Source organism: Salvia hispanica, chromosome 4 (assembly GCF_023119035.1).
Source record: "Salvia hispanica cultivar TCC Black 2014 chromosome 4, UniMelb_Shisp_WGS_1.0, whole genome shotgun sequence".
NCBI classification, from domain to species: Eukaryota; Viridiplantae; Streptophyta; class Magnoliopsida; order Lamiales; family Lamiaceae; genus Salvia; species Salvia hispanica.
This window is the reverse complement of record NC_062968.1, coordinates 30676906-30704812: the sequence shown is the minus strand read 5'-3', so window position 1 is coordinate 30704812 and position 27907 is coordinate 30676906. Positions and strand designations below refer to the sequence as shown.

Genomic DNA, 27907 nt, shown 5'->3' with positions numbered 1-27907 from the left:
AGATTATGAATCCAGGCTACTAAAAAGGTAGTCAGCTGCATATGTATGATCTATTTAGGGGACTTTCGTTTGCTAGACAAGATATATAACATGAAATAGAGCAAACTAAGATTAGTTTAGGATTAAATTAGTCAAACAGGTAGAAGTGATATGATTAATCATGAAATACAATGTATGAATGTTGATACTGTGGAGATGGACCAAAATATATGTTCCGGGCCAAACTTTTTGAAAAAAAAGTCAACCGAGCATGAGAAGAAAATAGATATGACATTTAAATCACAAGTAAATGTACCAACCGAATGACCCCATTACTTGATAGGTTCTTAATATATTTTTTGAACTACGCCAACTTGGCCGTGCATACTTAGTCTTTTTTAAAAATCTAGTCGTTTTAAAAAACAATGAAATGTAGTAATGTAAAATATTCTAGTCAAATGAATTATTCGGGCTGGGTCGGGCCATATGTGCAGTAGTCCAGCCAGCACGGCCCGAAATTAGGCCAGGGTGATTTTGTTTCGACAGCTTTACAGTGACCTACTCTGTGCTTTCTTTATAATACCTATAATATATTCTCTTACTATAGTTTAAAATAGGAATTTATTTTGTATCGATGAGTGGGGATAATAATTTATTGTTTGTAGTCCATACAAAAGATGGTACTATCATAAATGGACAGGTGTTGAGTTTGGTGAATGATAGTATAAGATGTGCGTTTTAATTAATTATTTTCTTCAAACATCATTATGTTTAATAATGGGGGAAACTGCTCAGTTTAGCCAAACACCAGTCATTTCTATAATGTGTAATGGTGAAAATATAAAGTGGTGATTATTTGACAAAATTAAGACACTATTTGCTTTGCTCAATCGAATTTAACTGCCCATTTTTCACGCTTACTTGAATTATTTCTAAACAATTAAACTTCAACAATTGATAATTTTACCTTGTTATTAAGTTACAACAAAGATGTGTATAGCAAAATTTAATTTCTTTACACCTAATATTGGGATTTATAATCTTAGTTATGCTTTATGGTTATTATCTCACACTGACGTAGCTCTATTATGTAAATTTATCAACTTTAGGATAATTTACTAAGTTAATAAAATTTGAGTTCTAACAATATGTGTTTACTGAAATGTTCGTTCGTTGTTAAGAAAAATGTATTTATCAAAATAATCAATCTCTCCACCGACATACTTAAAAGTTTGATGAATTCTTTATAATAACTCTGACTTGTATAAACAGTAAGGGGCTTCTTGGTATGATGGAATGGAATTGTGGAATGGAATGTGATTCTTATTTCCATTCTATTCATTTGCTTGGTGTGATGGAATGAACGAGTGAATGAATGAAAATGCAAAGAAATATAAGGAAATTGACATTTCATTCATATCTTCATTCTATTCCAACCTCAATTTCATTCTACCCTAATTTCATTCCATCATACCAAGCATGCCATAAGTGTTAGATTCAATTCAATCTACTCTAGTGTTAAAAATAGATTTCGAATAGTTCGTCAAAAAAAAAAAAATCAAGAAGATTTTGAAAAGATTGGCATCTTGAATTTTAAATTGGTGTTCATATATATAATTGGCATGCCATTGCCGTGCCGAGGTCGGCCCACATATATACAGCTCATTCAGTAGTTAATTGCATAATTAAAGTCAACAAAACATTATTAATTGCTAAAACATTACGAATTAGTGCATCTCACTACGCAAACTCCATTAATTAATTAATTAATTAGTACATCCCATTATCATTGAATTGAGCACTCGAACCATTTCTATACACTGACCAGACTTAATTATATACTCCAAAATATTTGACAAATATTCATATAATCATATGGTAAACTTGGACCTACTCCAAAATATACCAACCCAATAAATACAATGTGGCTTGGAAAGCCCATTTAGCTCAAAATGAACAAACCCAATTTTCATAAAGAGCTCAAGTTATATTTTAGCCCAAGTATAAGCCCACTTTGAAATTCCAACTTCTAAATCATAAGCCTAATTTAGTCCAAGTACAAGCCCAGGTTGAAATTCAATTGCTGTGCATAGACAGAAAATAAGAGAATTCATATATTTCTAGGCTTGAAAAAAATTGAGTATAGTGCCAAAATATATAATCTGTGTATTACTATAAGACAATTATCCCATTTTGGAAGGTCATATATTTTTTATTCATTAAGCACTACATCCCATATCAATAGTCTTGCTAATGGACAACATGTGTTTTAATAAAATAACGTGGTAAAGTAAAAAGAAATGCAGAGAAAAAAAAAACCGTGATTGATGATGTTATTAGTGTTACAATATAGAATGAAATTCACTGAGAAACTTACTAAAAATATAAGGTGATTAATTTTTGTTGACGGACACCGAAACTCATCATAAAAGACTAGTCTATCTAAAAATAGAATCCAATTACTCAAAAAAACTTCACACGGACATTAATTACACAACCGACATGGGATATTAGAGTCGCTAACATGTAACACATCAACCAATTTGCTAGCTACAAGTCTATCATAATCATTACATAACTGTTTATATCTTGAAAAATTCACCTTGAACTGCCCAAGCTTGACTTTATAAAACGAAGACTACATAAACATAACTATTTTAACCGTTTTTAGTTTGGTAGTTAAGGTCGTAATTACTGTCGGTGGCTCCTCATTATTAGAGAAGAAACCAATCACAATAATAGTAGTGACACACAATCTCACGCACGCGCCTTCGACGCCGTTTCAAATTCAATTAGCCTCCGTCGGCCCCGGCCGCGGGTCCCCTCTTTTTTTCTAATGGTCAAACTAATCAATTTTCAAAACTTTAAATAACCATAACTACTATTGATTTTGAACTTGAATTACATAAAAATATGAACCTTACTCAAAGTGTTGTTTTAATTTATAAATAGGAGAACTATAATAAACAATTAAACAGTGACCCATATATATAATCATTGTAGTATGTAGAGAAACTCCATTATTCTAACATCGCATGCATCATCAATAAGTTACCTACAAAACTACAAAGATCATCTACTCTTTCTTTTCATTGGTTTAGACATATTAGATGTTCTACCTACATATTTCCTCGGGTCCATCAATTGTCATTAGACCGAATGTCAAAATCGTTAGCGATTGCTGGATGTTGACTCATGTGAGCGACGAGAATTCGAAAGTTTAGTCTGCCAAAAAAATTATCAGTTATAAAATTTCTCGCTTTAATTCACAAATTTCTTGAAAATAAGAACATCATCTATCTATTTTATTTACTTTTCATGTAACTCGTAAATTAATACCGTTTAAAATCCTATATTGAACAAAAAATGCTTCATTTAAAAAGAGATGGAAGGAGTATAAAATAAAAACTGCTTAAAATCCTATATTGAACAAAAAATACTTCATTTAACAAGAGATGGAAGGAGTATAAAATAAAAATCAAAGGTTGAATATTTTTCTGATTTTCTAAATGTACAATAAAATGAAACTAGCTATAAATAGAATTAAAAATTAATTGCAAATACTACCTCAGCCCACGCCATTAATTGTAAGCAAATAAACTGGTAGTTCTATTTTAAATGCAAACAGGTTAGTACTCCCTCCGTCCCATTGAAAATGATCTGCTTTCCTTTTTGGTTTGTCCCAATCAAGATGACCTATTACTTAAAATGGAAACCTCTTTATATCTATTTTATTTTCTCTCTCTTACTTTACTCTCTCCACTTAACACACAAATATAATGACATAAAATCTTGTGTCGTCCAAGAAAGGGGTCATCATCATTGGGATAGAGGGAGTAATGAAACAGGTAGTTAGTGTAATCAATGAAATTAAGCATGAACTTATCGGCCAGTAGTCAAATCAAAAGGGTGTTAATAATTAACATAGTGTTATTATGTTACATCACAGGTAGACATTTGATGAAGACGCAATTCATGCACCTAAATCAAAATAATGCTACAAATTGAAAATAAATTCGACGATACGAATCGCCGAATTTTCGATTCTTGCCCACAAATACAAAAGTTGTAAAAAACATATGTAAAATCAATTAGATTTCGTATCTTGTGTCACTTCCAATTTTTCTGTAGTGGGTCCCACCCGCCCTCCTTTCAATTAATCATTTCTGGAAAAAAAAACACCAACAATATTCTAAGGTTCAAACTCAACTTTAGGCACATAATCATCGGCAACAAGTGACCCATAGTTGGCCATGTAACAACAATAGTTCATATTCAATTGTTCGAGACTCGTTCAGTACCACTTTCGTAGACATAACTCATACCAAAATCTGTTATTTGATTTCCTTCTCTATAAATATGGGCAGTCCAGACAATCTACTCGGCTATATCATGGGTTGAATAATTCTTACAAGTGCCAAAACACTTTTATCTACCTCCCACCATTCAGTATGTGGACACTATAACTCTCGGCAAAAATTTTTTGAACCCACTCCAACTGGACCAATTCAAGATCTACAAATTATTACAACTTGCTATAAAGTATTTGCTCTTAGGGGTGAGTATTCGATTTTTATTACAACTGGCTATAAAGTATTTGCTTTTAGGGGTGAGTATTCGATTTTCGGTTCAGTTTTTTAGCCAAATTGTATTAAACCGAAAATGAAAATAACAATTTTGTGAAAATGAGTATTAAACCGAACCGAATTATCCGAAAATCGAACCTGAAAAACCAAAATTACACAAAATATCTCAAAAAAACGGAAATATGAATATTAATGTTCTATAATTAACACAAAAATATACTCCACCATCACATCAAACAAATAACATATCCAAACAATTACCGTCATTATAAAATCTAAATATTAGTATTAGACTTGCGAATATAATTAAAAAGCAATTCAGTTTTTCGATTATATACATCTGAATCGAACCAAAAAGCTGAAATATGCCAAAAATTTAAACTGAACCTAATCGAAAAAAAATCAAACCAAAATTTAAATTTCAATATAGGTTAGATCGGATATTCGATATTTGGATATTTTGCTGATCTCTGTTCTCTCTCTAAAATCTAAGTACTCCGTACATGCAGGAGTTTAAAATACTGATATAAACTACACTTCCTCGAATCTACTACTATTGTTTTATTTATGGTTTATGATATAGTAGTAAGTCTTAAATTACGAATATGTCATGATGACGGCTGACAAGAGCGGCGATCTACACTCTGCAGTCTCCAATAAGACCAAAAGGCAGATAGAAAAAACACTGCGCCGCTTTGCCCTTCCATGGTCGAGTGACTGATTTATTATCTCACCAAAAGTAGACCCATATTTATACCAACAAATTACTTTAAAGTGGTATTATGTCCCTCTTTCCTAGCTAGCTACTTATATATAACTGCTACTCCTCACTTCTCAACAAATAGGTTAAGAGATGAAGGAGAGCAGCAGCAGAAAGCAAGGTGCGCCGGCGCCATGCGCGGCGTGCAAGCTCCTCCGTCGGAGATGCGCTGAGGATTGCGTGTTCGCGCCTTATTTTCCGGCGGACGAGCCCCACAAGTTCGCCAGCGTGCATAAGGTCTTTGGTGCTAGCAATGTCAATAAGATGCTTCAGGTACTTTTCAAATCTCTACTTCTCTAATATTTTATTTTTTAGCAATGTGTTTACTTATACTAATTTTATTCCTATGAATTGATACATGACTTTAAATTCTTGCAATATGGGACTTTTGTTTAGGCTATGTATTCAGATTTCGTTGTTTTCAATCTTTGTTTTTTGTTTTTGTTTCCTTTTTTGGAAGTCTTAAAGTAGGTATAGTTGGTTCTTCTTTTATAGGACAACTTTTATTTTAATATTACTATTGTGATGGCAGTTAAACTTAACAATAAAACCAGTTTTGTGTAACCAATATTTCAAATGTTTAATTTAGTCAAAAAGCCTAAAATATAGTAGTATTAATTAAATAATGACTAGTCAATTAGTCGACTCCATTAGTCACGTTTTTTGAAGTGCCATCCATCTTTTTCATAAAGATGTTATAGCTACACTAACATATAAAAAAGAAGTTAAAGTTTTTACTTAGAAAATTGGTTCACCCTCAAAATGTAAATATATTTTTTAATTTTTGTGACACGTATAAGAGTACTAAAAAAATTTGTCACTACTAGAGTATTTTATCAAGATATATAGTGTGGTGTAACAAGGTGTACTCACTTTCGAAGAATTTAATTGTTTTATTATTAGGTATTTTAATTTGATGTTTTTCTCTTAATTAATGAAATGCCTTATTTTTTTCTAGATACCGCAGTTAACTCTAGTGAGTATGAAGAAAGAAAATTGAATATAAAAGGCATGCATGGGTGAAATCAATTGATTAGTTTGCATACGCATGACTTCTCAATCTTTATTCTTACGTATGTGTAATTAAATAGCTATGCCAAAGGATCTATTTGATTAAAGAATTGCATTTTACATAAAGAAAAAAGAGAAATATAAAGAAAAAAATTTGAAAAATTGGTACATGGGAAAAGTAAGCAAGAACGTCAAATTAAATAACTTAACCTTTTTCTTAGAGAGTGGAATAAGTAATCTCTCGAGGGTACGTTAGAATCGAAAAACTCTATTAAATTCAGCATTAGAAGTTGTCGCCGACCCCATGGCGCTACAATTTTGCTCCAACCTTTTGGGATTATGGTTTACTTCTATTTTTCATCTTTCATCCATTATCAACAACGAAATGTCGACATCTGCCTCACTAGTGCTTCCTCTCTAGTAACCCATTGTGTCCTAACTTCATGAATCTAGATCCGCCTATATTAATATACTCGCCCCGTTCCATAGAAACAACCATTTGGGATCGACACAAATTTTAATGAGTAATTGGTAAAGTAAGAGAGAAAGAGAAAAAGTAGTTGAAATTGTGAAATGGATAATAGAATCCATAAATGATAAAGTAAAAGAGAAGGAGAAAAAAGTTGTCATAAACAGATATGTACTCCCTCCGTCCCGCTTTAGCAGTCTCATTGACTTTTCTGCCATCTTTTTGTAAAAATGATAAAAAATAGTTAAAGTGGAGAAATGGTAAAATAAGAGAGACAATAAAGTAGATATGACTCTTCTCTATATTATTCTCTCTCTTAATTTACCATTCTCTTCTTTAACTATTTTTTATCACTTTTACAAAAAGAAGGCAGAAAAGTCAATGGGACTGCTAAAGCGGAACGGAGGGAGTACTATTTATATAGGACAGCAAAAAAAAAGTCTATTTCTATGAGACGGATGATATAGTTTATTCGGTCAACGGCTTATCAGTTAGTTCAATGGCAAAAGTTAGAACATACCATCCCACGCTACTTTTAGCTTTGTAGCTCAATTTTCTCCGACAAAGTCATAAAAGCAAGAAATTATCCTATTCCAAAGACCAAAGTGGTTTAGCCTTTAAAGTTGTCTCACTTTAATTTTCATTAGAAATAAAAAAAGTATGCTTGATTGCAATTGCAATCTTTAACAAGACACATTACTTTAATTTACTAATCAAATGATTCAGTTACAATCTTTAACGTGACACCCCAACCTCTAGTCATGAAATCATGCCCCGTGATCCAACAACAAAATTTAATCACATAATTATTACATTTCAATTATTTTTTACAAAATTGTAGGAGTTGCCTGAGCACCAGAGAGGCGACGCAGTGAGCTCAATGGTGTACGAAGCAAACGCTAGAGTTAGGGATCCGGTTTATGGGTGCGTGGGTGCGATATCGTCTCTGCAACAGCAGATAGACACGCTACAAACGCAGCTTGCGCTTGCACAGGCGGAGGTAGTCCACATGCGCATGCGTCAGTACTCATCCTCGCCCGACTGCGCGTCTCCATCCACGCGCGGAAGAAGGTCTCATAATCACCACCCCAAGTCCTCTTACAACATGGATGAGTCCTTCTGGAATTAGTTTCCATCTTATATTATTATAATTATTATTAATATTCATGGCCCTTCTCTTTTATGTTTGCTTGCCATGATTTTTTTTTAAAGAAAATTTCTCTCCTTTTTGGGTGTTTTTAAATTATTAAATATATTATATCTTTATCTTGCCTGACCGGCCGGGTTGATGACGGTCAGAGTCGGAGTTGGAGTTGGAGTTGGAGTTGGAGTTGGATTTGGATTTGGAGAGGATTACACTATTGTTGTAAATGCGAAAAGAAAAAAAAGCATACAATCATATGAATATTTGAGCAATGTTTGTTGTGTCTTTTTGTTTAGATTGGTACTGTTTCAAAATTATGGGTTTATTGTTTGTTATGTCGTTTTACGTTTCGGCTTTAATAATGATGTTTAAAGATTATACTAACGTTTGGTCGACCAAGAAAGTATAGAAAGGTTTCATGTCTCAAAATCCAATTAATGGGATATATGAGTACCAAGCCTATACATAGATCCATACATATATTCATTTCTCTGGCACGCATTCACCAGTAGCGAATGGCGAACCCAAGAATTTAAATTAGAGGACCCAAGAAAAATGAAAAGTACAAAGAAAAAATAACACAAGAAAAATAAAAGCTTAAGAATCAAAATCAAGACGTGGAAATCAAATGATTCTACTACATATTTCAGACCAGTTGTGCTAATACCTAGAATACATATTTCAGGACTAGTTGTGTTAATACTAGAATACTAAAATCCGACCAACTCTTTTTCTTTCATTTAATTTTTCTCAACCGAAATATATGACTTTATTTTTATTATATTAAAAACATCATGAAGATGTGCATTAGAAAAAAATAAAAAGTAATTATATATTACGACGAAATAATATGCATTAGAAGAGAATTAAAATACATTGGAATATTAAAAAAACTAAAATGAATATGATATACAAATGCATTAAAAGATTTAGAAAAACCAAAATTTGTATATATGTTTAAAATGCATTAGAATATTTTAAAAAAAATAATGACATGGAGTCAAAATTGCATAACTAAAATGGAATAAACAAAAAATAATATGTGTAATTAAAGCAAAAAAAGATTTGAAATAACATAAAATAAGATGTACTTGGTGTTTGATGGGTTCCGATTTTCGAACTCACCTTTACTCCGAAAACAAAGGAAAATAGTAGTAGACGTGTAGACCAACAAGATGAATTAGTTATATGCAGATCTAAATACTACATTATGACGTTTATTTTTGCGGTATGGTTATACACCTCGTTCCCATGTGGCTCTGCCACTGTTTTTCACCAATACATGTGTCGGTCAATAAGTAGCTCTAAGTAATATTTACGGACAGTTTCCAACCATTTTTGGTCGATAATTGTATATTTTAGTTTACTGTTTTGTTAGTTTATTTATTTACCATAACATGTTATCAAACTCCACTATAATTAAGTACGGTGAATTAACTCATTGGTGGGCCCAAATATTGTGTCTTTTCTTGAAACTCCCACGGCCCAAAACAAAAAAGCCCAATATTGATGATCGATCGTAAAAGTAAATTTGATACCATAACCCAAACTTATTATACCTGGGCTGAAAATTTAGATATATTTGGAAGGTCTGAATCTGACGAAATTCTCTAACTTAGTACTACATGAAAGTATACTATCCAGTCAAAATCAAAACATTAAAATAAAATACCGTACCATCCTTAACGGATGCTTAAGAGGAAAGATTACATTTTTCAATCATCCAAACACATTTGAGATTTTTATAAACAAAAAAGTTAGAAATTTATAGGAATATTCTTAAAACAATAGAGTTAGAAATTAGAATACTAGTAGTATGGATCCGTCATCAGTAGTGCAACTGTGAGCGCTCATGGCTAAATAAGAAGATAAAAGGTGAAAATGATTAATAGGTATAAGTGTCGGATCCAGGATTCATAAACGGAGGGGGCGAAATGTATATTAGGAGTAGTAGGTTGGTTTAGGGCTAAAATGACAATTTTTTTCGTTTTTGGGGCGACGTCGGAGCAAATGGATCCGCCAGTGATAGGTATAGACCTGATTCTACCCTACCCTACCCACCCTATACGCATTGGATAATATTGAAACACAAAACACACTAATTCAAACTGTAATTCAATATAGTACTTAAAAATATGTATTAAATCCAAAATCCAAATTGATTGTAAAACATTTTGTTTGGTGGGTACATGTTTATGTTGGAATGTTCGAGAATAAAGTACCGGTTCTTTTATTGGTTCGACATTTCGCTTTCATCAATAATATATAATCATGAATTCTTATAAAATAAAAATCATCATTTCCTTAAAAAGAGAAAATAAATATCACAAGGCTTAGATATTTCGCCTCGCCTGCACTTTCCCTTAAATATCTGCCATTGCCACCACAACTCCAATTCTCTCTCCCCCAATTCCTCTGCAATTGCATCCATGTCCTCCTCAACCCTCGACACCCCAACCCTCGACTCCCAGCTCCCCTCGCTCCTGCTCCAAATCACCGAAGAAGGTGGCTACGCCTTCACCTCCATCGCCACCCGCGCCGCCGCCGGCGACACGCGGGCCGCGGAGGCCGCCCGGGAATTAGCCTGGGAGCAGCTCCACTCGGGGCCGTGGCACTCCGTGGTCCCAATTTGGCGCGATGCCTACGCAATGGCCTGCCTCCACGTCGCCAAATGCCACTTCTGCACCGGCGAGCTCGAGCTGGCTCTCCGCGCCCTCGACATGGGCCTCATCATGGGCGGAATCGCGCTGCGGGATGACTTGAATCTCTGTATTCGGAGAGTCAGTCGTGATTTGAGAGAGAGAGATTCCGCCGACGGCGACCAACACCAGAAGGTGGAGTGGTATAGGGATTTCAATTTGGCGGAGGTGAGGTTCGTTTATCCCCTTCTCTCTCTCTCTCTGAAAAAACCCTAATCTACTCTTGGGAATCATCAAAATTTGACATTGATTGTGCTACTACAGATGCGTGTGCCCTGATTTCGCAGGGTAAAGCTGAAATTGAAAAGCTCTGTAGGGTTTAGGTTGGTATCAATGTTATTTATGTATCAACCCCTAATTCTTCAATTGCTTTTGACATTCACAATTATCTGGAGAACTGATGCAGAGATTAACATTCAATCTAACTAACTTTGGATATAGTATTGAAATTGAGTGAAGAAATCTAATGTGAGATTTGAGGGAAAAAAATATAATGTTTTGCAAGTAGATTCCATTGTGTATGTGGCCTTGCAACAACCTTGGAACTTTCTCTGCTACGCTTAATGCTATTTATCATGCTAACGGACTCAGAAACGGCGGTTTCAATTCCTAGAATCTTGAATTTGAATTGGCAGGCAGCTAGGTTATTGCCTGCGAAGTCACTTTCCAGTAAGACGGTGGCGAAAAAGGGTGGTCTGTCATTGGAAGAATTCTTGCGGGAACATTTCATCCCTGGTTTGCCGGTTATAATTAGTGGCTCTATGGATCATTGGCCAGCAACCGATAGATGGAGTGACATGAATTACATAAAAAAGGTTGCTGGTTTTCGTACTGTTCCAGTCGAGGTATCTCCAGTCCTTTGTTTGGTGGAATTCACTATTGCTCAAGTAAAACTTAATGCACATTTATAATCTACTCACTGAGCAGGTTGGCAGAAACTACTTATCCTCTGATTGGAAGCAAGAGCTGATCACAATTTCTGAGTTCCTGGAGAGGATTCAATCCGGTGACTCTTCTCCTACGAGCACGACTTATTTAGCCCAGCATCAATTATTTGATCAGGCATGTATGATTGTAGAAACCATACTTGGTCTTATAAAAAGAAACATGCTAACATTCTATTGTGTAAATATATATAAATGCCAGATACAAGAACTAAAGCAGGATATTGTTATACCTGACTACTGTTTTGCTGGTGGGGGTGAGATCAGGTCACTTAATGCTTGGTTTGGTCCATCTGGGACAGTAACACCTTTGCATCACGATCCTCACCACAATATACTTGCACAGGTACGGCAAATGTAGTTCTATACTGCACAGAACGTTTCTCAGTGCAAACAAGTCTATGATGTATAGAAACATTATCGGGGCCTTGGCTTGGATTTACACAGCAGTTTCTGTTTAGTCAGGATTTTCCACTAGCACATGGTCCTATTGTTTTCTATTAATTGTCTTAGTTAAAATATGATAATAGTTGTTTGGGTTATTCATATATCTTGCTGCTTATCCATCTTGTTCCCATGATCTCATGCTCAATGTTTTGCATTGTCATTATCAGGTTGCTGGTAAGAAGTATATCAGGCTTTACTCTCCTTCATCGTCAGAAGAACTTTACCCTCACACAGAGACCATGCTCTGCAATTCCAGCCAGGTAGTTAGCTTGTACGTGTCGTTAATTACTCTATCTCTTCCAAACACGCATATGGTTTGCAATTATCTAGTTTTGCAAACAACTTTATTGTTGTTAGATAGTCAGATGGCTTGGTTTGGTTCCTTAATTTGGCTTGCTTCCAAGTTAAAATTCTCTACGGTTGATTATTAAAAATGCTGTACATCTACTTTCTTGGCCTTGAAGGTTGATCTGGATGACATAGACAAAGAAGAGTTTCCCAAGATAATGGATTTGGGATTCATCGATTGCATACTAGAGGAAGGCGAGATGCTATACATCCCTCCAAAGTGGTGGCACTATGTTCGTTCTCTCACTAAGAGTTTCTCAGTTAGCTTTTGGTGGAGCGTCGAAGGAAACTCTCTGGACTCATGAGCACTACATTTTGCTATAGAATAAAGTGTATTGACATATTTTCAGCATAACATTCTTTATGAGCAGTGCAGATTCTAGATGTGAAGGGGAGCTTCTTATTAGTCACATTTAGAACTTGCTATTATTGGATTATTCCAATGTTTTTGGGTCTTGGTGGTATGTTTTATTATCAAATTCTATCAGTGTATCAAAAATTTTTACAATTGTCCATTTAGCATATCTTCTCCATTCGTACATGGCTAAAATGGAAAAATGAGTATCATAATAAGAATATAAATTAAAAAATATTTGGAGGCATGCACAAGGTTTCCATTGACACTGAATGCTAAAGACAGTAAAGATTGACACAAGCTAGACATAAAAGAACATTAAAAAACTAAAATATCAACAACTGCCAAAAACCACCTCCTCATTCACAAGCACAAAACTATTTAGGCCACTTAACTTAATGACCAAGAGTTTTAAGTAAACTAAAAACTAATTTAACATCTTACAGTCTGGAAGATCAGAACAGCAAATTTACTGCAACATCTCAGTTAAAAGGGCACAGATCCACTCTTCCTTGTACAAAAGGTTTACCTGGCCCCTGCAGAATTGGCAGGGAAAAGAAAGTGACAAACCAGAAAAAAAAACACGACAAGAGTATAAAGCCCGCATGACGAGTATGTCTTAGACCAGCCACTCACCTATGAATAATGAATTAGCAAAACCAACTTATGAAGCAAAGTACTCCATCATTGCATCAAAGTTGCTGCCGTCAATAGAGTTGTCGTTAAACTCAAAGTCGAAATCACCAGTATCTAACGAACTTGTTCCGTCAAATGAAAGGCTAAAAGCTCCATATCCTGGTAAATCTGGTGATAAACTTTTGAGAGAAGATTGAAAATGTGTCTCAGGCAGACCATCTGGCTCATTCGGAAATGTATCTTCTGCAAAAGGTGGGAACTTCCCTCCAGGAACATCGTTTCCATTCTTAGGTAATGCTGGTAACTGGAATTTTAAATCCCCTGATCCATAATGTATGTCACTGAAACATGCCATTGACGGATCCCCTTGATGATTCGCAGTGGAAACAGCAAAACTATGAGCTGGTCTAAGATGAAGCCCTGAACTATCCAAGTCCAGAGGTAGAGTAGGACCTTCAGGCCCATGTTGCCATCGAGAAGTTTGAGGTTCAAGATGCAACACCTGATCTCTAGGTTGATGCTGTAGTGCAGAACTTTCAGACTGTCCGTTAAATTTGGATACTGGAGGTGCATTTTGCAAATGAAAGTCTCGAGTATCGCGAATTAAATGAGGATGAGGAGGTTCAAAATCACCACTCTGAGTCGCTGAATAAGTTAATGGCCCATTATTCGGGTAAGCACGGGTAATGGGGATAGTATGGGAAGAATGGTCAGGGCGGATATAGTTCAAATCAGATTCTACTAAGCAGGGTTGACCACGAGTATTGTGTTCTGGCACTTCAGGGAGTCTAACAGATGTTAGTTCATTATTTTCTACCTCTCTCCCATTCGTCAAGTATCCACCAAACTGCATATCATTGTGATTTTCATCTGTCACCATGTATTCGGGATCGACATGTGGCTGATCACTGAGAATTGGTACAGTCAGTTGGTTATCAGGTCTTGGTTTCTTTGTTTTCCTTGGACGCTTCTGTACGCGCTCTTTGTCTTTGCTTGGTTGAGTTAAGGCATCATCTGCCGGTTCAATAGGCACAATATCTGTGGATTGCTTTCTTGTATCATCCTTAGATGAGACAGATCCCAAGCCATTATGAATGCCATCGACATCATAATCACTATCGCTGTCAACAGAAGGCCTCTTCTTATTTCTACGACCTTTCGACAGTGAATCACTAACGCCAGATGAGCCATTATCACTGCTTAGTTGCTGAATCGCAGTTTCCTCCCTGCTCAAAACACCTAACCATATCAGGCTCTCCTTGGCAGTCATCTTATCCTGTAAACACTTCGACTGTCTAACCAGTCTCCTAATCTTTGCAATATCAGGTGACATATGCTTTATAACAGCCGTCAGAACCCCAACTTTCCACATCTTCTTCAGATCATGAGGTTTCTTATATGGAGGACCCTGACCCTGGGGAAACCCCAACTTAACGCACCACTCCTCGTTTCCTGTTGGCCACCACGGCGGGGGCACACCCTTCTCCAGTGGAAACTTCCGCTGTGGCGGGTCACAATGTTGCATTAAAGATGACAGAAGTGATCCCAACGTCGCATCTTGCAAGTCTTGAAGAACACTCTGAGTGTTCCCTTGGTGAGTGCCAAGCCCGTCCTCCCTCGAGAGGCACTCAGCCTCGTACTTGGCTATGGCCGCAAGGCCATTTTTGTCAAACTTCACTTTCTCCTTCCACCAAGCTCTAATATTATCAGATGCACCGCTGACCGGCTTACCCTTCTCCGGAATAATACCATACACAAACCCACGGGCATTGCAGACTTCCATGAGCTTCAACATGTACTTCAAAATACCATCTTGAGCCCGTGCCATCTTCTTCCTGCGAGCCTGATCCGTGGTAGACTTAGCCTTTTGCTTCTCTGCAGCTTGTAATGCAGCAAGCTTCTGTTTATCTTTGATCCTCTTGAGCTTGATCCGGTCCTTCCACATTCTCTTTTCCAGTTCTTCCGCCGCAATCTCCTCATCACTAACATCTTTTTCCTCGATGTTATCATCGTCCCTCAACTCATCAACTTCAACATCCGAACTGTCCACATTGTACACCCATCAATACCCAAAATGTTGCACACATTTACCAATCACAAGACATCAAGGAACATAAATAGCCAAAACGAACCCAAAATTCAAAAGCAACAAGTAAAAATTCAATCTTTACCAATTTGAGAGAGGGTTTGAATGTTCCACCACCTCTCTATCACAATCAATAAACCCAAAATCGGTTCAACAACAATAAACATAAAACATAAGAACCCCCAAATTTATCATCCCATTATTCAGTATTCAGATTCGGTTAAATCACAGTTCATCACAAAATCAGACGCAACAATGCAACATACAATAACTGATTTTCCCCCTTGCTTTGTCAATAAAAAAATCGAATCAAGAAACAGCAAAAATCACAGAAACCCTAAGACGATCAACAGCGAATTTCCAAGAATTAAAGAAGAGCAGATTAAGTAGAATCGGAAACTAAATAAAATTAATCAAGTTTGTGCAATCGAACCTGATTTCAAGAGCCATATCTTCCATGGCAGCAAAATCAATTGCCGGAATATTGGATCAGAAAATGAGATGGGCAGAAAAAAGAGACGATTTTTGTGAAAAATAAATGCGAAATTGGGAAAAAGGTGACCAGGGGGGATGAACTGTGGTGTGCAATAGCAATACGACATGAAACGATGCAATAAGCGATTAGAGTTGAAAAGGAAAGGGATGAGGGAAAAGGGAAACAGTATAACACGAGTTGTCTGTGGCGGCTTAAAAGGATAATTGTAAAAATTAAGAAAAGGGGAAATGGGAATCGTGTGTGTATACCCACTTTTCCACGGCCGTTTTTGGCCTCTTTCGGTTCAAGGTTGATTGCAAATTGCATTTTTATATCTTCAAAATCCCATTAAATATTCCGATAAAGCATTTAACATTTATATATATTAGACTTTAGCACTTTCTAATTCTGGTGAAACAATGTCAACTATTTTTTTTATCAGTCCTATATCAATATCATTTTCTAAAAATAAATAATAAACAAAAATTTCATTCTAATTTTAGTGAAACAATGCTCAACTATATTTTATTATATCCATATCAGATTTTTTAAAATAGTACTTAAAAAAAATCTGAATTCCAAATCATCACCAACTCGCCCTCTTCTCTATCACACTTTCTCCTCTTGAGAAAGCTTCACCACCACTGTAGTGATTCTCTCTCAGACATAGTGAGCAACTGTTGTTGTCATAGACGAATTTACTTGCAGCTTAATTAGGAGAGACATTTGTTGGTTTCCATGAAGGAAGAGAGAGAGAGATAGTCCGATTTGGCAAAAGAAATCGAGAGAGATATGAAGGTGAGTTGGTGGCGATCTGAAATTTATGTTTGTTTTCCTTGTATATTACTCTAATATATTTGGTGTTAATTAAAATAATACTCCCTCTCCGGCCATTAAATGTTCTGTTTCAATTTTTCTATATTTGAATTTTATATTCCAGTAACTTATTTCACTTATATTTTATTACGTATAAAATTAACAAACTATTAAAAAATTAAATACGGAGATTTCTTAATCTTGGACGGAGCATATAATTTTATGTAAGATGTTAAATCAGGAGTAGTATTTTATTTTGTCACGTCAGTATTAAATTTGACTATCTTAAAATAATTGCAAAAGGTTGAAAAGTCATGACTTTATACTTACTTAAATTCCAAAATTACGGAATGAAGTCTACGCAAAATTGTGATTTTATAAGTCCATGAACAATGATTGAAGGGTAAATTTATTTATTTTATATATTAATTTAACAACTCAGCTAAACTTTTTATTTTGATACACATATAGACATAAAAAGATTAATGAGACTTATTAAGTTAATCATACCATAGGGAAAATAGCTCAACCGAGCAAAGGGGAGAAGAAGACTCATATATGCAACTCACAAGAAACAACTTTTTCAGGAAACGGAACTCATGGGGTTGTACACTCTTAAGGACGCGGGACCGTAACAATACTAAACGCTTTGACTATCGTCTCCCTAAACCGAACAAGATCGAGCCTCACATTCTGCTGATCATAAAACACATCCCTCGAATTCATGATCCCATGCTTTCTATACACTGAGCCTGTATCCGTTATAACCGAACTATTCCGACCAAACACTTTGACTAATGAGCTCTCCTCCTCTTCAATCTTGTACCGCAAATACTCCATCCCCATCGCCCTCGCATTGTCCTCAAATATCACTTTCGCATAATGCTCCAAATCCAGCGGCTCTATTTGGACTACAACGGCGCCGGCCGGTAAAAACATGCCGTACGTGAGGCCGGCGCCGTGGACGCCTAGGATCACGTTGCACGTGTTTATCACGTGCGACAGCTTCTTCATATCGTGGTAATCAAATCTTTTAACCACAATCACTTGAAACCCTACATCTTTAATCATGGCGATCATTTCGTCTTCGTTGAGGATCCTCCTTGTGAACCTACGCGACAAAAGGAGCATCCTCGGTTGAGGAATCTCCGACACGTTCATGTTTTTTAGGCTGAATGTGTCGAAGATGAAATGGCGGAATTCAGGCATTCCGTACCCTCCCGGGATGTCGGAGGAGTTTAGTGATAGGATGCCGTGGTATTTAAGCCCGACTATCAACGCCGGGAAGCAATGGATGGCGGAGTTGGTGGTCGGCTTGATCGGCTTGTAGGCTGAAAGGTGAGTTAAGATGGTGTTGTATTTGGAGATGAATGAGGGGATGTAGTCCTCGATGACGAACATCACGCGCGATTGGAAGTGTTTTATGGTGAGGAAGAGGGGGATGATGATCTCGGAGATCTCGTGGTACGTGTTCCCGATGTGGCCGGAGGAGAAGACCACGGCAGGGACGTGGTGGTGGAAGTCGCATGGTGGCGGGAGCGTTGTGTTGTTGTGTTGGATGATGCGGACGGTTGAGACTCCGTCTATTTCGTATCCGTGCCACGGGTAGGGCCACACTGTCGTCTCGTTGTGGCGATGGTCGTCGGATGGTACGTATATGGTCATGTTTCTCGTGTCGATTCTTACGGGTTTGGTCGAAACACAGTGGTTGGTGTGGTAGCTTCGATGACAGGCGAAGCCTGTGTCGTTGAGCTTTCTCCGATCATCTCCTGTTTACATACAACAGATCAACACTTACCTTCTGATAATAGTAGCGGATTCATAACATAATTTTTAGACGAATCCAATTAAAGGTGGACCCATAAGAGTTTTTTTTTTTGGAGAAATAAAAATTTATGGTAAAAGTTGTGCATATATACCTTGTACTAGTCTTTCTAAATGTAACTTGATGAATTCCTTCTCCTTCATCGTCTTCTTTTGCATCCCTAGTCATAAAATTTTGTTGAGCAAAAAGGAAATTAAAAGGGTAGAGATGATAGCATAAAATATTTTAAATAATCAATATTAGAATAGTAAACATTACATAGATCCAAGGAAATTTTATTCCTCAAGAGGAAATCATGAACACCAACATACATCAACGGCAAGAAAATCAGTAAAGCGAATAGAGTCACACCAAAAACAAAATTCTTCTTGCCTTTCTCCATCTTTATAGTTGTTTAAAGACGAATAACTAGTATATATAACTACAACGAATTCGTAGATTAAATAATGATCATCATGATTATGGAATTGTCATTTCTATTAATTAATTATTAGAAATAATTAAATTAAATTGTATATGTCCTCTAATTGGACCGTGTAAGAAAATTCCAGCCTCCGTCTTATCTTCAAATTTCAGGATTTTAATTTTGTGAGAAAATCATAACAAAATTGAAAGTCTATATATGTGTGTTGTCAAACCGAAATTTATTTTTGTCCAATTTATGAATTGACGTAAGTTTGTAAGTTTAGGAAAAATTAAAACATTGCGAACTGACATTTAAAAATAAATAACTAGTACTAAATAAAATGGACGTATCAGTCGAAGAGGGTGATCAATCGTATTGTGAAAATGAAATCAAATCACGAGTTTTTTCCCCCTTTTTTTTTATCTTTTTCCATTCTCAGTATGAAGGAAATATGGAGAGAATTGGTGAAGTATTGATAGCATGACGATGGCTGAACTAAAACTTTGTTGTTGGACGGTCAGTATTGATAGATTAAAGAATTGATTCTGATTTTCACTTTCATTAACAATTAAAACTAGTTAATATGCGAAAATTATAATTTGTCAATTTCTCCAATCGTTATCATTTCACTTCAGTGGCATATCCAGGATTTCTGTTTCGGGGGTACGACATTTACATTGATTTATAGCTATAAATTTCGATCAACATTGTTCAGTCCTTTTCTTAGTTATAAATATTTTATACATATATATTTGAATATAATAATTACATAATAAATAAATACTTTAAAAGTAAATATTTTTAACATAAATTATTGAAACAGAGATTCAATTGTCTAAAAAAATACAATAACAAAACAATTAATATAATCTATGGAAATCTTATATACAGAAATATACAATTAATATCATAAATTATTCAAGAATATTTCAATTATGTTTAAAACAGTAATGAAAACAATACTAATACTGTAAATAAGATACTTGAAATTTTCATATACACATACAAATATATATTGGAGTACAAAATACATTGAAATATAAAACTAATATTCCCTCCGTCCCAAGGAAGATGACCCCTTTCTTGGACGGCACGAGATTTTATGCAACTTTATTTAGTGTGTTAAGTGGAGAGAGTAAAGTAAGAGAGAGGGAATAAAGTAGAGATAAAGGGGTTTCTATTTTAAGTAATGAGTCATCTTGATTGGGACAAACTAAAAAAGAAAGTGGGTCATCTTCAATAGGACGGAGGGAGTACAAAACAGAATTGAGAAAGTCATACTACAAAATAGAATGGAGACAAAACAAAATAGTGGAATATAGAAGTGAAAAATTAAAAAGCGCCAGAGCTCGAATTCGAACTTGGTCTCTAAACACCCTAGGAGGATCTTCACCGCTGCACCAATTTATCATTCAATACTAAATCAAGAGAATATATAATAAAGACGATATTTTTGGGGGTACAACTTGTTCGGCATACGCCAGTGTTTCACTTTCACCGAGAACTATAATTGGTAATTTTCTCCGTGCATTTAGACATGCCCACGGTTCGTAAACCGGCGGTTCCGATTTCGGGAAATGTGGAACCGGAACCGAACCGAACCGAACCGTGAGGCTATTTCACGGTTCCGGTTCCGGTTCAAAAACCGGCGGTTTTCTGGCGGTTTTTCACGGTTCCGAATCGCCGGTTTCCGGCGGTTTTTCACGGTTCCGGCTCGGTTTCACGGTTTTCCGACGGTTTTTCACGGTTCCGGTTTGGAACCGTCCGGAACCGACGGTTCCGGCACGGTTTCGGTTCGTAAAATTTGAAACCGGAACCGGCCCACGGTTCAAAATATGGCGGTTCCGGTTCAAGAAAAAAGTCACGGTTCCGGTTCGGAACCGGAACCGGCGGTTACGGTTCCGCGGTTAACCGCCGGAACCGAAAACCTTGGGCATCTCTACATGCATTGCACTTTTATTAGTAGTATAGTATAGGGCTGGAAAAAAAATACTGAAATACCGGTCTTATCGTATTGAAAAAATATAAAAAAATATCAAATTTTCGGTATACCGTGATTTTTAGTATGGTATGATACCTAACCAAAGATTTCGGTAAGGTAACGGTATGAATTTTCATATACCGCAGTATAACGCGGCATAAAGAAATTCGGAATATACTGTAAATTAAGGTATTTACCGTAAAATATGATTATAAATTCTATTGTGATATAAATATAATTATATATAAAATATATTTAACATATTTTTATACTAAAATATTTTAAAACTAAAATAATCTATTTTTAATTGATGTTGAAAGTGCGGTATACCGTATATGCAAAAAAGTGCTGCATACAAAAAATGAGGTACATTACTAGTATGAAAATTCGTCATACCAAAAATAAGATATATCAAAATTTTTAATAAAATAAAGATATGATTTTTTCTCCTACCAAATTTTCGATTAGATATACAATATTATGGTTTTTGTAGTATACCGTACCTCCCACGTAGTATAGCATGCCTTAAATCTAGACAAGTTAGAATCAAATTATAAACTGGCTATTCTATTTACGTAATTCGGTCATATAAATCTCTGGGCCCACTTTTCTCTAAAGCCCAAAACTAAAGAGAAACAAATTAATTAAAATCAGTCTATCTCACTTTATTTTATCGGTATAAGCCCAAATTTAAAATTGTACTCCTTCCGTTCCAAAGGAGATGACTCATTTCTTGGGCGGCACGAGATTTTATGCAGTTATATTTGTGTGTTAAGAAGAGAGAGTAAAGTAAAAGAGAGAGAATAAAGTAGAGATAAATGTGTTTTCATTTTAAATAATGAGTCATCTTAGTTGAGACAAATCAAAAAGTGAGTCATCTTCAATGGGATGGAGATGGAGGGAGTAATTCTCTTTGAGAAGTTATATCTTGAATAAATTCAAAGTTTGATAGTAGCACTCCTTAACTAGAAGCGCAAGTGAGACAAGCATAACGGAAAAATTACATTTACAAAAAAAAAAACGAAAAAATTACATCAAACACTCAAATTTAATTTAAAACAATTTATAGCAAAAAGACAGTGGGGCATTATTTATTAAAATAACAGTAGGAGTACTAATATTGTACATATATGCAGCGTAGATCTTCATGATCTTATAGTTAAAAGTGGTTCCGAATGTTTATTTTCATATGGTTTTTTATTAACTCATAGTAATATTTTACGTTGAAATGATGAAAAATCTTTAATTTATTGAATGGATTAATTGTCTTGATTTAAATCTCCTAAGAAACTAAATTCTAATATGTAAATTATTACATTTCCACATGCATATTCTACATAAAATTATACCCCTTGCCTTCTATAGAAATAAACATATTTTCTTTTCTGTTCATCCATAGAAATCGTCCAATCTATTTGGTAACCTTTTTTCTCTTTTTTATTTTTATTTTTTAATTTATCATTTATGGATCTCACCATTCAATGTACAGTTTGAACTACTTTTTCTCATTCTCTCTTATTTTACCAATTATACAATAAAATTTGTGGCAATCCTAAATGACCTATTTCTATGAGATGGAGGGAATACTAATTTTTACTCCCTCTGTCCCCATTAATTGTCTACTTTTGCTATTTTGGTTCGTCACCTATTAATTGTCCACTTTCACTTTTACCATAAATCTCCACATTCCACTAACTTATTACACTCATATTTTATTATTAAAACCAATAAATAAAAGTGGGACCTACATTCCACTAACTTTTTAACTCATTTTCCTACATTTATTAAAACTTGTGCCGAAATCAAAGTGGACAATTAATGGAAGACGGAGGGAGTATAATTTTTTTACCATCAGGAAAATATCCGTGATAATAGAAGATCACTAGTGACCCGTGATTTTTTTTATTTATGCTCGACACAATGTTTTTATAATCAGATTGGTAAGCAAAATGATGTAGCTATAAGCTCATGGTTTAAGTGCTTGGACTGGTTAGACTACTAAGTACTCCGTTCTTTAAAAAATAAATTATTTCTATTTTAGTTCGTTTCTTAAAATTATGAATTTTTTATTTTAGGAAAAATTTCTCTACAATGAGATGAGATAGGTTATCTGTTAAAAATATTTCAATACATTTTTTTTTAATCTTTTTTATCTTATCAACTGTGCATTTAAATGGTAGAGGGATTGCACAAATAAATGTAGTATATGCATATTTAATTTAATGAATAATAAACAAACTAAACACATTATCATAATCTTAAATTTTAATTAAAAGAAATAAAAATATCCCCACCACAATTTTGAATTTCCTTGCACCATGTGACCATGTCTCATCTCAAATTAAAATCCCAACATCACATATCAGTCGTTTCAAATTTCCCAAAACAGTATCAATCAGATGAATGAAAAAAAAAAGGGTGTGCAAAAAAATTACTCCGTACATAACAAAATTTGAAAGGAAATGATGACAAGACTCCACTTATAAATACAGTAACGCCTAAAACAAAAATACATCACTTCCTATATTACAGCTATCATTGCATTTAGGGATGTCAATGTAGCCCGCAATCCGTGGACCGGCCTGAATAATCCGCCAAATTTACAGGGTTAGGGCTGAAAATTTCTAGCCCGATAAAATTACAGCCCGATTAGCCCGCACCCGATTAACCCACAACCCGTTAGGGCCAGACCCGAAAACCCGATGGGCTGGCCCGAAAACCCGATAAAATTTCTATTGTTCTATTTGTTTGACTCTAATTCGACACTTCATTGGTTGTTTTATAATATAGATTATTAAAAAAATAACTTTCAGTTTTATATATTAAATATATAAATTATACTCCCTCCGTCCCGCTTTAGGAGTCCCGGTTAATCAATTTTGGGCGTCCCGCTTTAGGAGTCCCGGTTGAAATAAATTTATAAAAAATGCCTACAAAGTGTTAAAAGTGGGTCCCAACATCCACTACAACTAATAAAAAAGTGTTAAAAGTGGGTTCCAACATCCACTACAACATTTATTTATTGGACACTCAATTAAAAGTGGGTCCCAACATCCACTACAATATTTATTTATTACACACTCAAACACTTTTTTTTAAAACATGTGCCCGACTCAACCGGGACTCCTAAAGCGGGACGGAGGGAGTACATTAAATTTTTATTAACATAATAATAGATATATAAATTAGAAACTTCAAATTCACTGAAAAATATATTTAAATTTCTAAAACATGCTTTTAAAATTTCTTGATGTTTACATTTTATTTTGTATAAATCTCAAAATATTAGTATTTGATAATGTTTATGTTTGAGTTTAAGTATATATCTCAAATTTATCATAATTAAATATTTTACATTTTATAAATAAAACTAATTTTCACAATTATTTATTGGATTGAACGCGTGTTAATCTATCGGTAGCAACCCGATTAGCCCGCTGGGCTAGACCGAAACCCGAGCTTTTAAGGTTAGGGTTGAACGTTTATAACCCGAAAAAATCACAGCCTGATTAGCCCGCACCCGATTGACCCGCAAACCGAATAGGGTTGGCCCGAAACCCGGTGGGCTGCCCCGATTGACATCCCTAATTGCACTACACTCCTAAAAATCAACAACATCATTATATATACAGAAAAAACTCAAATGATGTTTTGCAAAAGAGGAGAGCGATGGAAACATAACTACAGCTGAAGCTTGAAGTCGCCGACGAAGGACCTTCTGAGGCAGCACGCCGGAGAGGTGAGCGACAATGTAGTGGAAAAGATATATAGTCGGACGAAGATATGGCAAAAGTGGACCATTACAGTGGGACGAAGGTAATAATATTTTTTACAAAAAAAAAAACAACAAAAAACCGGTTCTAACGGGCATCGGTTCATGGTCGAACTGGATGGTTTTTGCGGTTCAGAGTGGCCCGATGATAAGACGGTTTTAAGATCTAAATGGAAACTAGACCATGTGCATGGGCTTGATTGCAGTCGAATTGGTCAAACCGGTCAGCCTGTTTTTTAAAACATGACTGGCTCATGCTCGACGCTCTTCCCTATGTACCGGTGCTATGTGATTAATTCCTAACACTAGGGGAGTAGCGATGAGCATAAAACCGTATACCCAAATCTAGGCCTGTCAAATCGGGTATCCACGGATACCCGATCCCGAATTTTCCAAAATCTAATACCCGATACTTGATCCGAAAATGATTTCGGGTACCCAAATACCCGACTCGAGTATCCAGTCCCGAAAATCCAATCCTGATTTTGGATTTTTAATTTATTTTATTTTATTATTTCTTTAGGAAAATTAGCTACAAACTTTTAAAAATACAAACTTGTAGTCCGAATTTAATACAAACTTAAAGTAATTCGAATTTAAGAGGAAAAAACTACTACAAATTTGTAGAAATAAAAAATTCATAATTTATAACACCCCTTATTCAACCATTATAAACATCACAATTCATACATTAACCCAAAATATGACTTAAGAGTGAAAGATTTTGGGAGTATATTTAATTATTTAATTTCTAAATAATAGAACAAATACATTATTTATTAAATTTAAAAATAAAATAAAATAAATCGGGTAATTCGGGTATACCCAATCGGGTATCTGGTTATCCGATACCCGATAATCCAAAAATCTTATACCTGAACCCGATCCCGAAACTCGGAAAATTAGATATCGGGTATCCAATTACCCAATATTTCGAGTTTGGATATCGGGTATCCAATTCCCGATATCCATTTTGACACCCCTACCCAAATCCATCTAAATCAAATTTCAAAAATTTGGTTTTGTTCAATTTTATTTTTCATTTTAATTTTTTTTATTCGGTTCGATTCAATTAAGTTCAAATAAATAAAATCAAATAAAACATAAAAAAAACCAATCATTTTTAATATTTAGTATTTATTTATATTTATATACACTGTTGAAATATATGTAGCACATATAATATTTGATTTTTGAATATTTGAATTTTGGCATATAATTTCAGTTTTTCAAGTTTAATTTTATTTGAATTTCGGTTTAATTTAATTTTATTACCGAAACCTAATACTCAACACTACCTAACACGTTTTAACGAAAGATATCATAGGCCACAAAATTATCTAACCATGGTTGTATTTGTTTGTATATTAGGGACAAGATTTTTAATTTAATGGGACCTCATTTTAGTTCTACTCCCCACCTTGTTTGGGCTCTAAAGTAATTATTTTATTGTTATAGAGCCTCTCTACCTCCAAGATGAAACAAATTATTTGGTAGTACAAGATTCGTTTCTTATCAGAAATATGCATCACATGCATGTGTAGTAGATTTGCAAAAGCCAATTACTCCTCCATTTGGTACCACTTACACTTGACCCATTTACGGACCACTCTAGTTTGTAGTTTAGCTTATTATAGTGATGCATACCCTTTTGGACCCTATTGTGATGAACTATTGAGATGTGACAGAACTGATCAATAATTACAACACATTGAATCCATGTTTAGTAGAACTACTTACACTTCCATATAATCAAATAAAAATATACTCCTTCCGTCCCAAATAATTCGAGTCACTTTGACCGGCCTGAGTTTTAAGAATTGTAATGAAAAGTGGGTTGAAAAAGTTAGTGGAATGTGAGTCCTACCTTTATATATTAGTTTTATAATAAAATGTGAGTATGAATGAGTTAGTGGAATATGAGGTTTACTACCAAAAATAGTAAAAATGAAGTGAGACAAATTATGTGGGACGGACCAAAATGGAAAAATGAGACAAATTATCTGGGACGGAGATAGTAGCTAGTTAGCTTCAACACTCAATAATTTAGTGTCTTTATGTGACAAATATCACATATTTCGCCCATGGCTCCAATGATCTTATCTTTTTAAGCGCACAAAATATGAGTTATATTACGTAAATGAGACTTTGATTGGGGTTAAATCGGTGGATCTAGGGCATGAATCTTAAGGTACGCACATAATATAATATGAGCTATAGCTATAGTATTTTTTAAAAAAGCTATAGCTATGGTATTTCATAAATGAGACTTTGACTAGGGTTAAATAAGTGGATCTTGGGCATGAGTCGGTCAGATTGGGTCTAAGGCACGGAGGGTTTGATCTATGCAAAAATTGACTTTTCTTAACATTTCTTAAATATTTTGCCGAAAAAAAATTGACTCTTATTTACGGACGGAGGGAGTATAAATATAAGGATTGGTTTAAAATAAAATCATCTTTTAAGTACGAACATGGAAATATAAACCAAATGTACAAAGTTCATGTAATCATGTGCGAGTTGAGAATGACGCATAATTACAAATTACATGTGTAAACATTTTAAATTTGATTCATAAAATTTCACGAATAATTCTCTTTAGGTGGGATGCCAAACAAGGTGCTTATTTGTGAATTTCTTTTGCATTAAATTTACACTTTGGCATGGAGGGTTTTGGTCTATGCAAAATTATATCTTAATACCAAAACGCAGAACAAAATCATACGGAAGACATGTTTAGGTCAATGATAGTGTAATTTTAGGTCATTTAAATAATGAATGACCTAAAATTAACTAAAAATGACATCAAACCCAGATTATATAAAATGATCTAAAACTGATTAATAATAATCTTCCGTGTTATTGGTCAATTATTGACTATAAGATCATACAATCAAAGAGCCAATATATGGGTTGCATTTCTGGATTTAGATACTTTCTTGTTTGTATCATCTCTCTTGATAGAGAATATATATAGATAAGGTAAAACATGATAAGAACACATATTATAGGTCATTTTATGTCAGATACCTATATATATAGAGTTTTGTTAGGTTGAGATTATTTACCTTAATTGAGAAATGAGATGCAATATGGGCCACTAATCCATAAAATTCATGAAATGTCAACAGCTAGCACATTATGTCAACACGGGGGTATAATTATAAT

At 34.8% G+C, this 27907-nt stretch overlaps 4 protein-coding genes across 6 annotated transcripts; 2 read left to right on the top strand and 2 right to left on the bottom strand.

The window, feature by feature from the left end:
- The first annotated feature begins 5349 nt into the window (after positions 1–5349).
- On the top strand, positions 5350–8319 carry LOC125221590 (LOB domain-containing protein 4-like). The gene is made up of 2 exons (XM_048123731.1): positions 5350–5598; positions 7647–8319. Exons 1-2 carry the CDS (start codon positions 5419–5421, stop codon positions 7932–7934), a joined length of 468 nt encoding a protein of 155 aa, XP_047979688.1. The 5' UTR covers positions 5350–5418; the 3' UTR covers positions 7935–8319.
- A 2059-nt stretch (positions 8320–10378) lies between these two features.
- On the top strand, positions 10379–12909 carry LOC125221589 (lysine-specific demethylase JMJ30-like). Of its 2 annotated transcripts, XM_048123729.1 has the most exons (6): positions 10379–10816; positions 11284–11493; positions 11576–11710; positions 11795–11938; positions 12207–12310; positions 12504–12771. In XM_048123729.1, exons 1-6 carry the CDS (start codon positions 10379–10381, stop codon positions 12520–12522), a joined length of 1050 nt encoding a protein of 349 aa, XP_047979686.1. In that variant the 3' UTR covers positions 12523–12771. The 2 variants fall into 2 exon arrangements, with proteins under 2 accessions (XP_047979686.1, XP_047979687.1); XM_048123730.1 differs by lacking the exon at positions 10379–10816 and having other exon boundaries at positions 11212–11493; positions 12207–12299; positions 12504–12909.
- A 36-nt stretch (positions 12910–12945) lies between these two features.
- On the bottom strand, positions 12946–16138 carry LOC125221586 (ETHYLENE INSENSITIVE 3-like 3 protein). The gene is made up of 3 exons (XM_048123728.1): positions 15898–16138; positions 13379–15420; positions 12946–13278 (listed from the first exon to the last, which is right to left on the bottom strand). Exons 1-2 carry the CDS (start codon positions 15921–15923, stop codon positions 13407–13409), a joined length of 2040 nt encoding a protein of 679 aa, XP_047979685.1. The 5' UTR covers positions 15924–16138; the 3' UTR covers positions 12946–13278; positions 13379–13406.
- A 1137-nt stretch (positions 16139–17275) lies between these two features.
- Positions 17276–18969, bottom strand: LOC125217572 (alpha-1,3-arabinosyltransferase XAT2-like). Of its 2 annotated transcripts, none has more exons than XM_048119088.1 (3): positions 18839–18969; positions 18675–18740; positions 17276–18524 (listed from the first exon to the last, which is right to left on the bottom strand). In XM_048119088.1, exons 1-3 carry the CDS (start codon positions 18960–18962, stop codon positions 17371–17373), a joined length of 1344 nt encoding a protein of 447 aa, XP_047975045.1. In that variant the 5' UTR covers positions 18963–18969; the 3' UTR covers positions 17276–17370. The 2 variants fall into 2 exon arrangements, with proteins under 2 accessions (XP_047975045.1, XP_047975046.1); XM_048119089.1 differs by having other exon boundaries at positions 18892–18948.
- Positions 18970–27907: the final 8938 nt, after the last annotated feature.

Excerpts from the sequence above, each read along its gene's own strand:
- LOC125221590 (XM_048123731.1), top strand. The coding sequence starts at position 5,419 with ATGAAGGAGAGCAGCAGCAGAAAGCAAGGTGCGCCGGCGCCATGCGCG. Across the intron at positions 5,599-7,646 it reads ATGTCAATAAGATGCTTCAG|GAGTTGCCTGAGCACCAGAG; the intron begins GTACTTTTCAAA and ends ACAAAATTGTAG.
- LOC125221589 (XM_048123729.1), top strand. The coding sequence starts at position 10,379 with ATGTCCTCCTCAACCCTCGACACCCCAACCCTCGACTCCCAGCTCCCC. Across the intron at positions 10,817-11,283 it reads GGGATTTCAATTTGGCGGAG|GCAGCTAGGTTATTGCCTGC; the intron begins GTGAGGTTCGTT and ends TTGAATTGGCAG. Across the intron at positions 11,939-12,206 it reads ACCACAATATACTTGCACAG|GTTGCTGGTAAGAAGTATAT; the intron begins GTACGGCAAATG and ends TGTCATTATCAG.
- LOC125221586 (XM_048123728.1), bottom strand. The coding sequence starts at position 15,923 with ATGGAAGATATGGCTCTTGAAATCAG. Across the intron at positions 15,421-15,897 it reads GATATGGCTCTTGAAATCAG|TTCGGATGTTGAAGTTGATG; the intron begins GTTCGATTGCAC and ends CAATGTGGACAG.
- LOC125217572 (XM_048119088.1), bottom strand. The coding sequence starts at position 18,962 with ATGGAGAAAGGCAAGAAGAATTTTGTTTTTGGTGTGACTCTATTCGCT. Across the intron at positions 18,741-18,838 it reads TAAAATTTCCTTGGATCTAT|GGATGCAAAAGAAGACGATG; the intron begins GTAATGTTTACT and ends TTTTATGACTAG. Across the intron at positions 18,525-18,674 it reads TTTAGAAAGACTAGTACAAG|GAGATGATCGGAGAAAGCTC; the intron begins GTATATATGCAC and ends GTATGTAAACAG.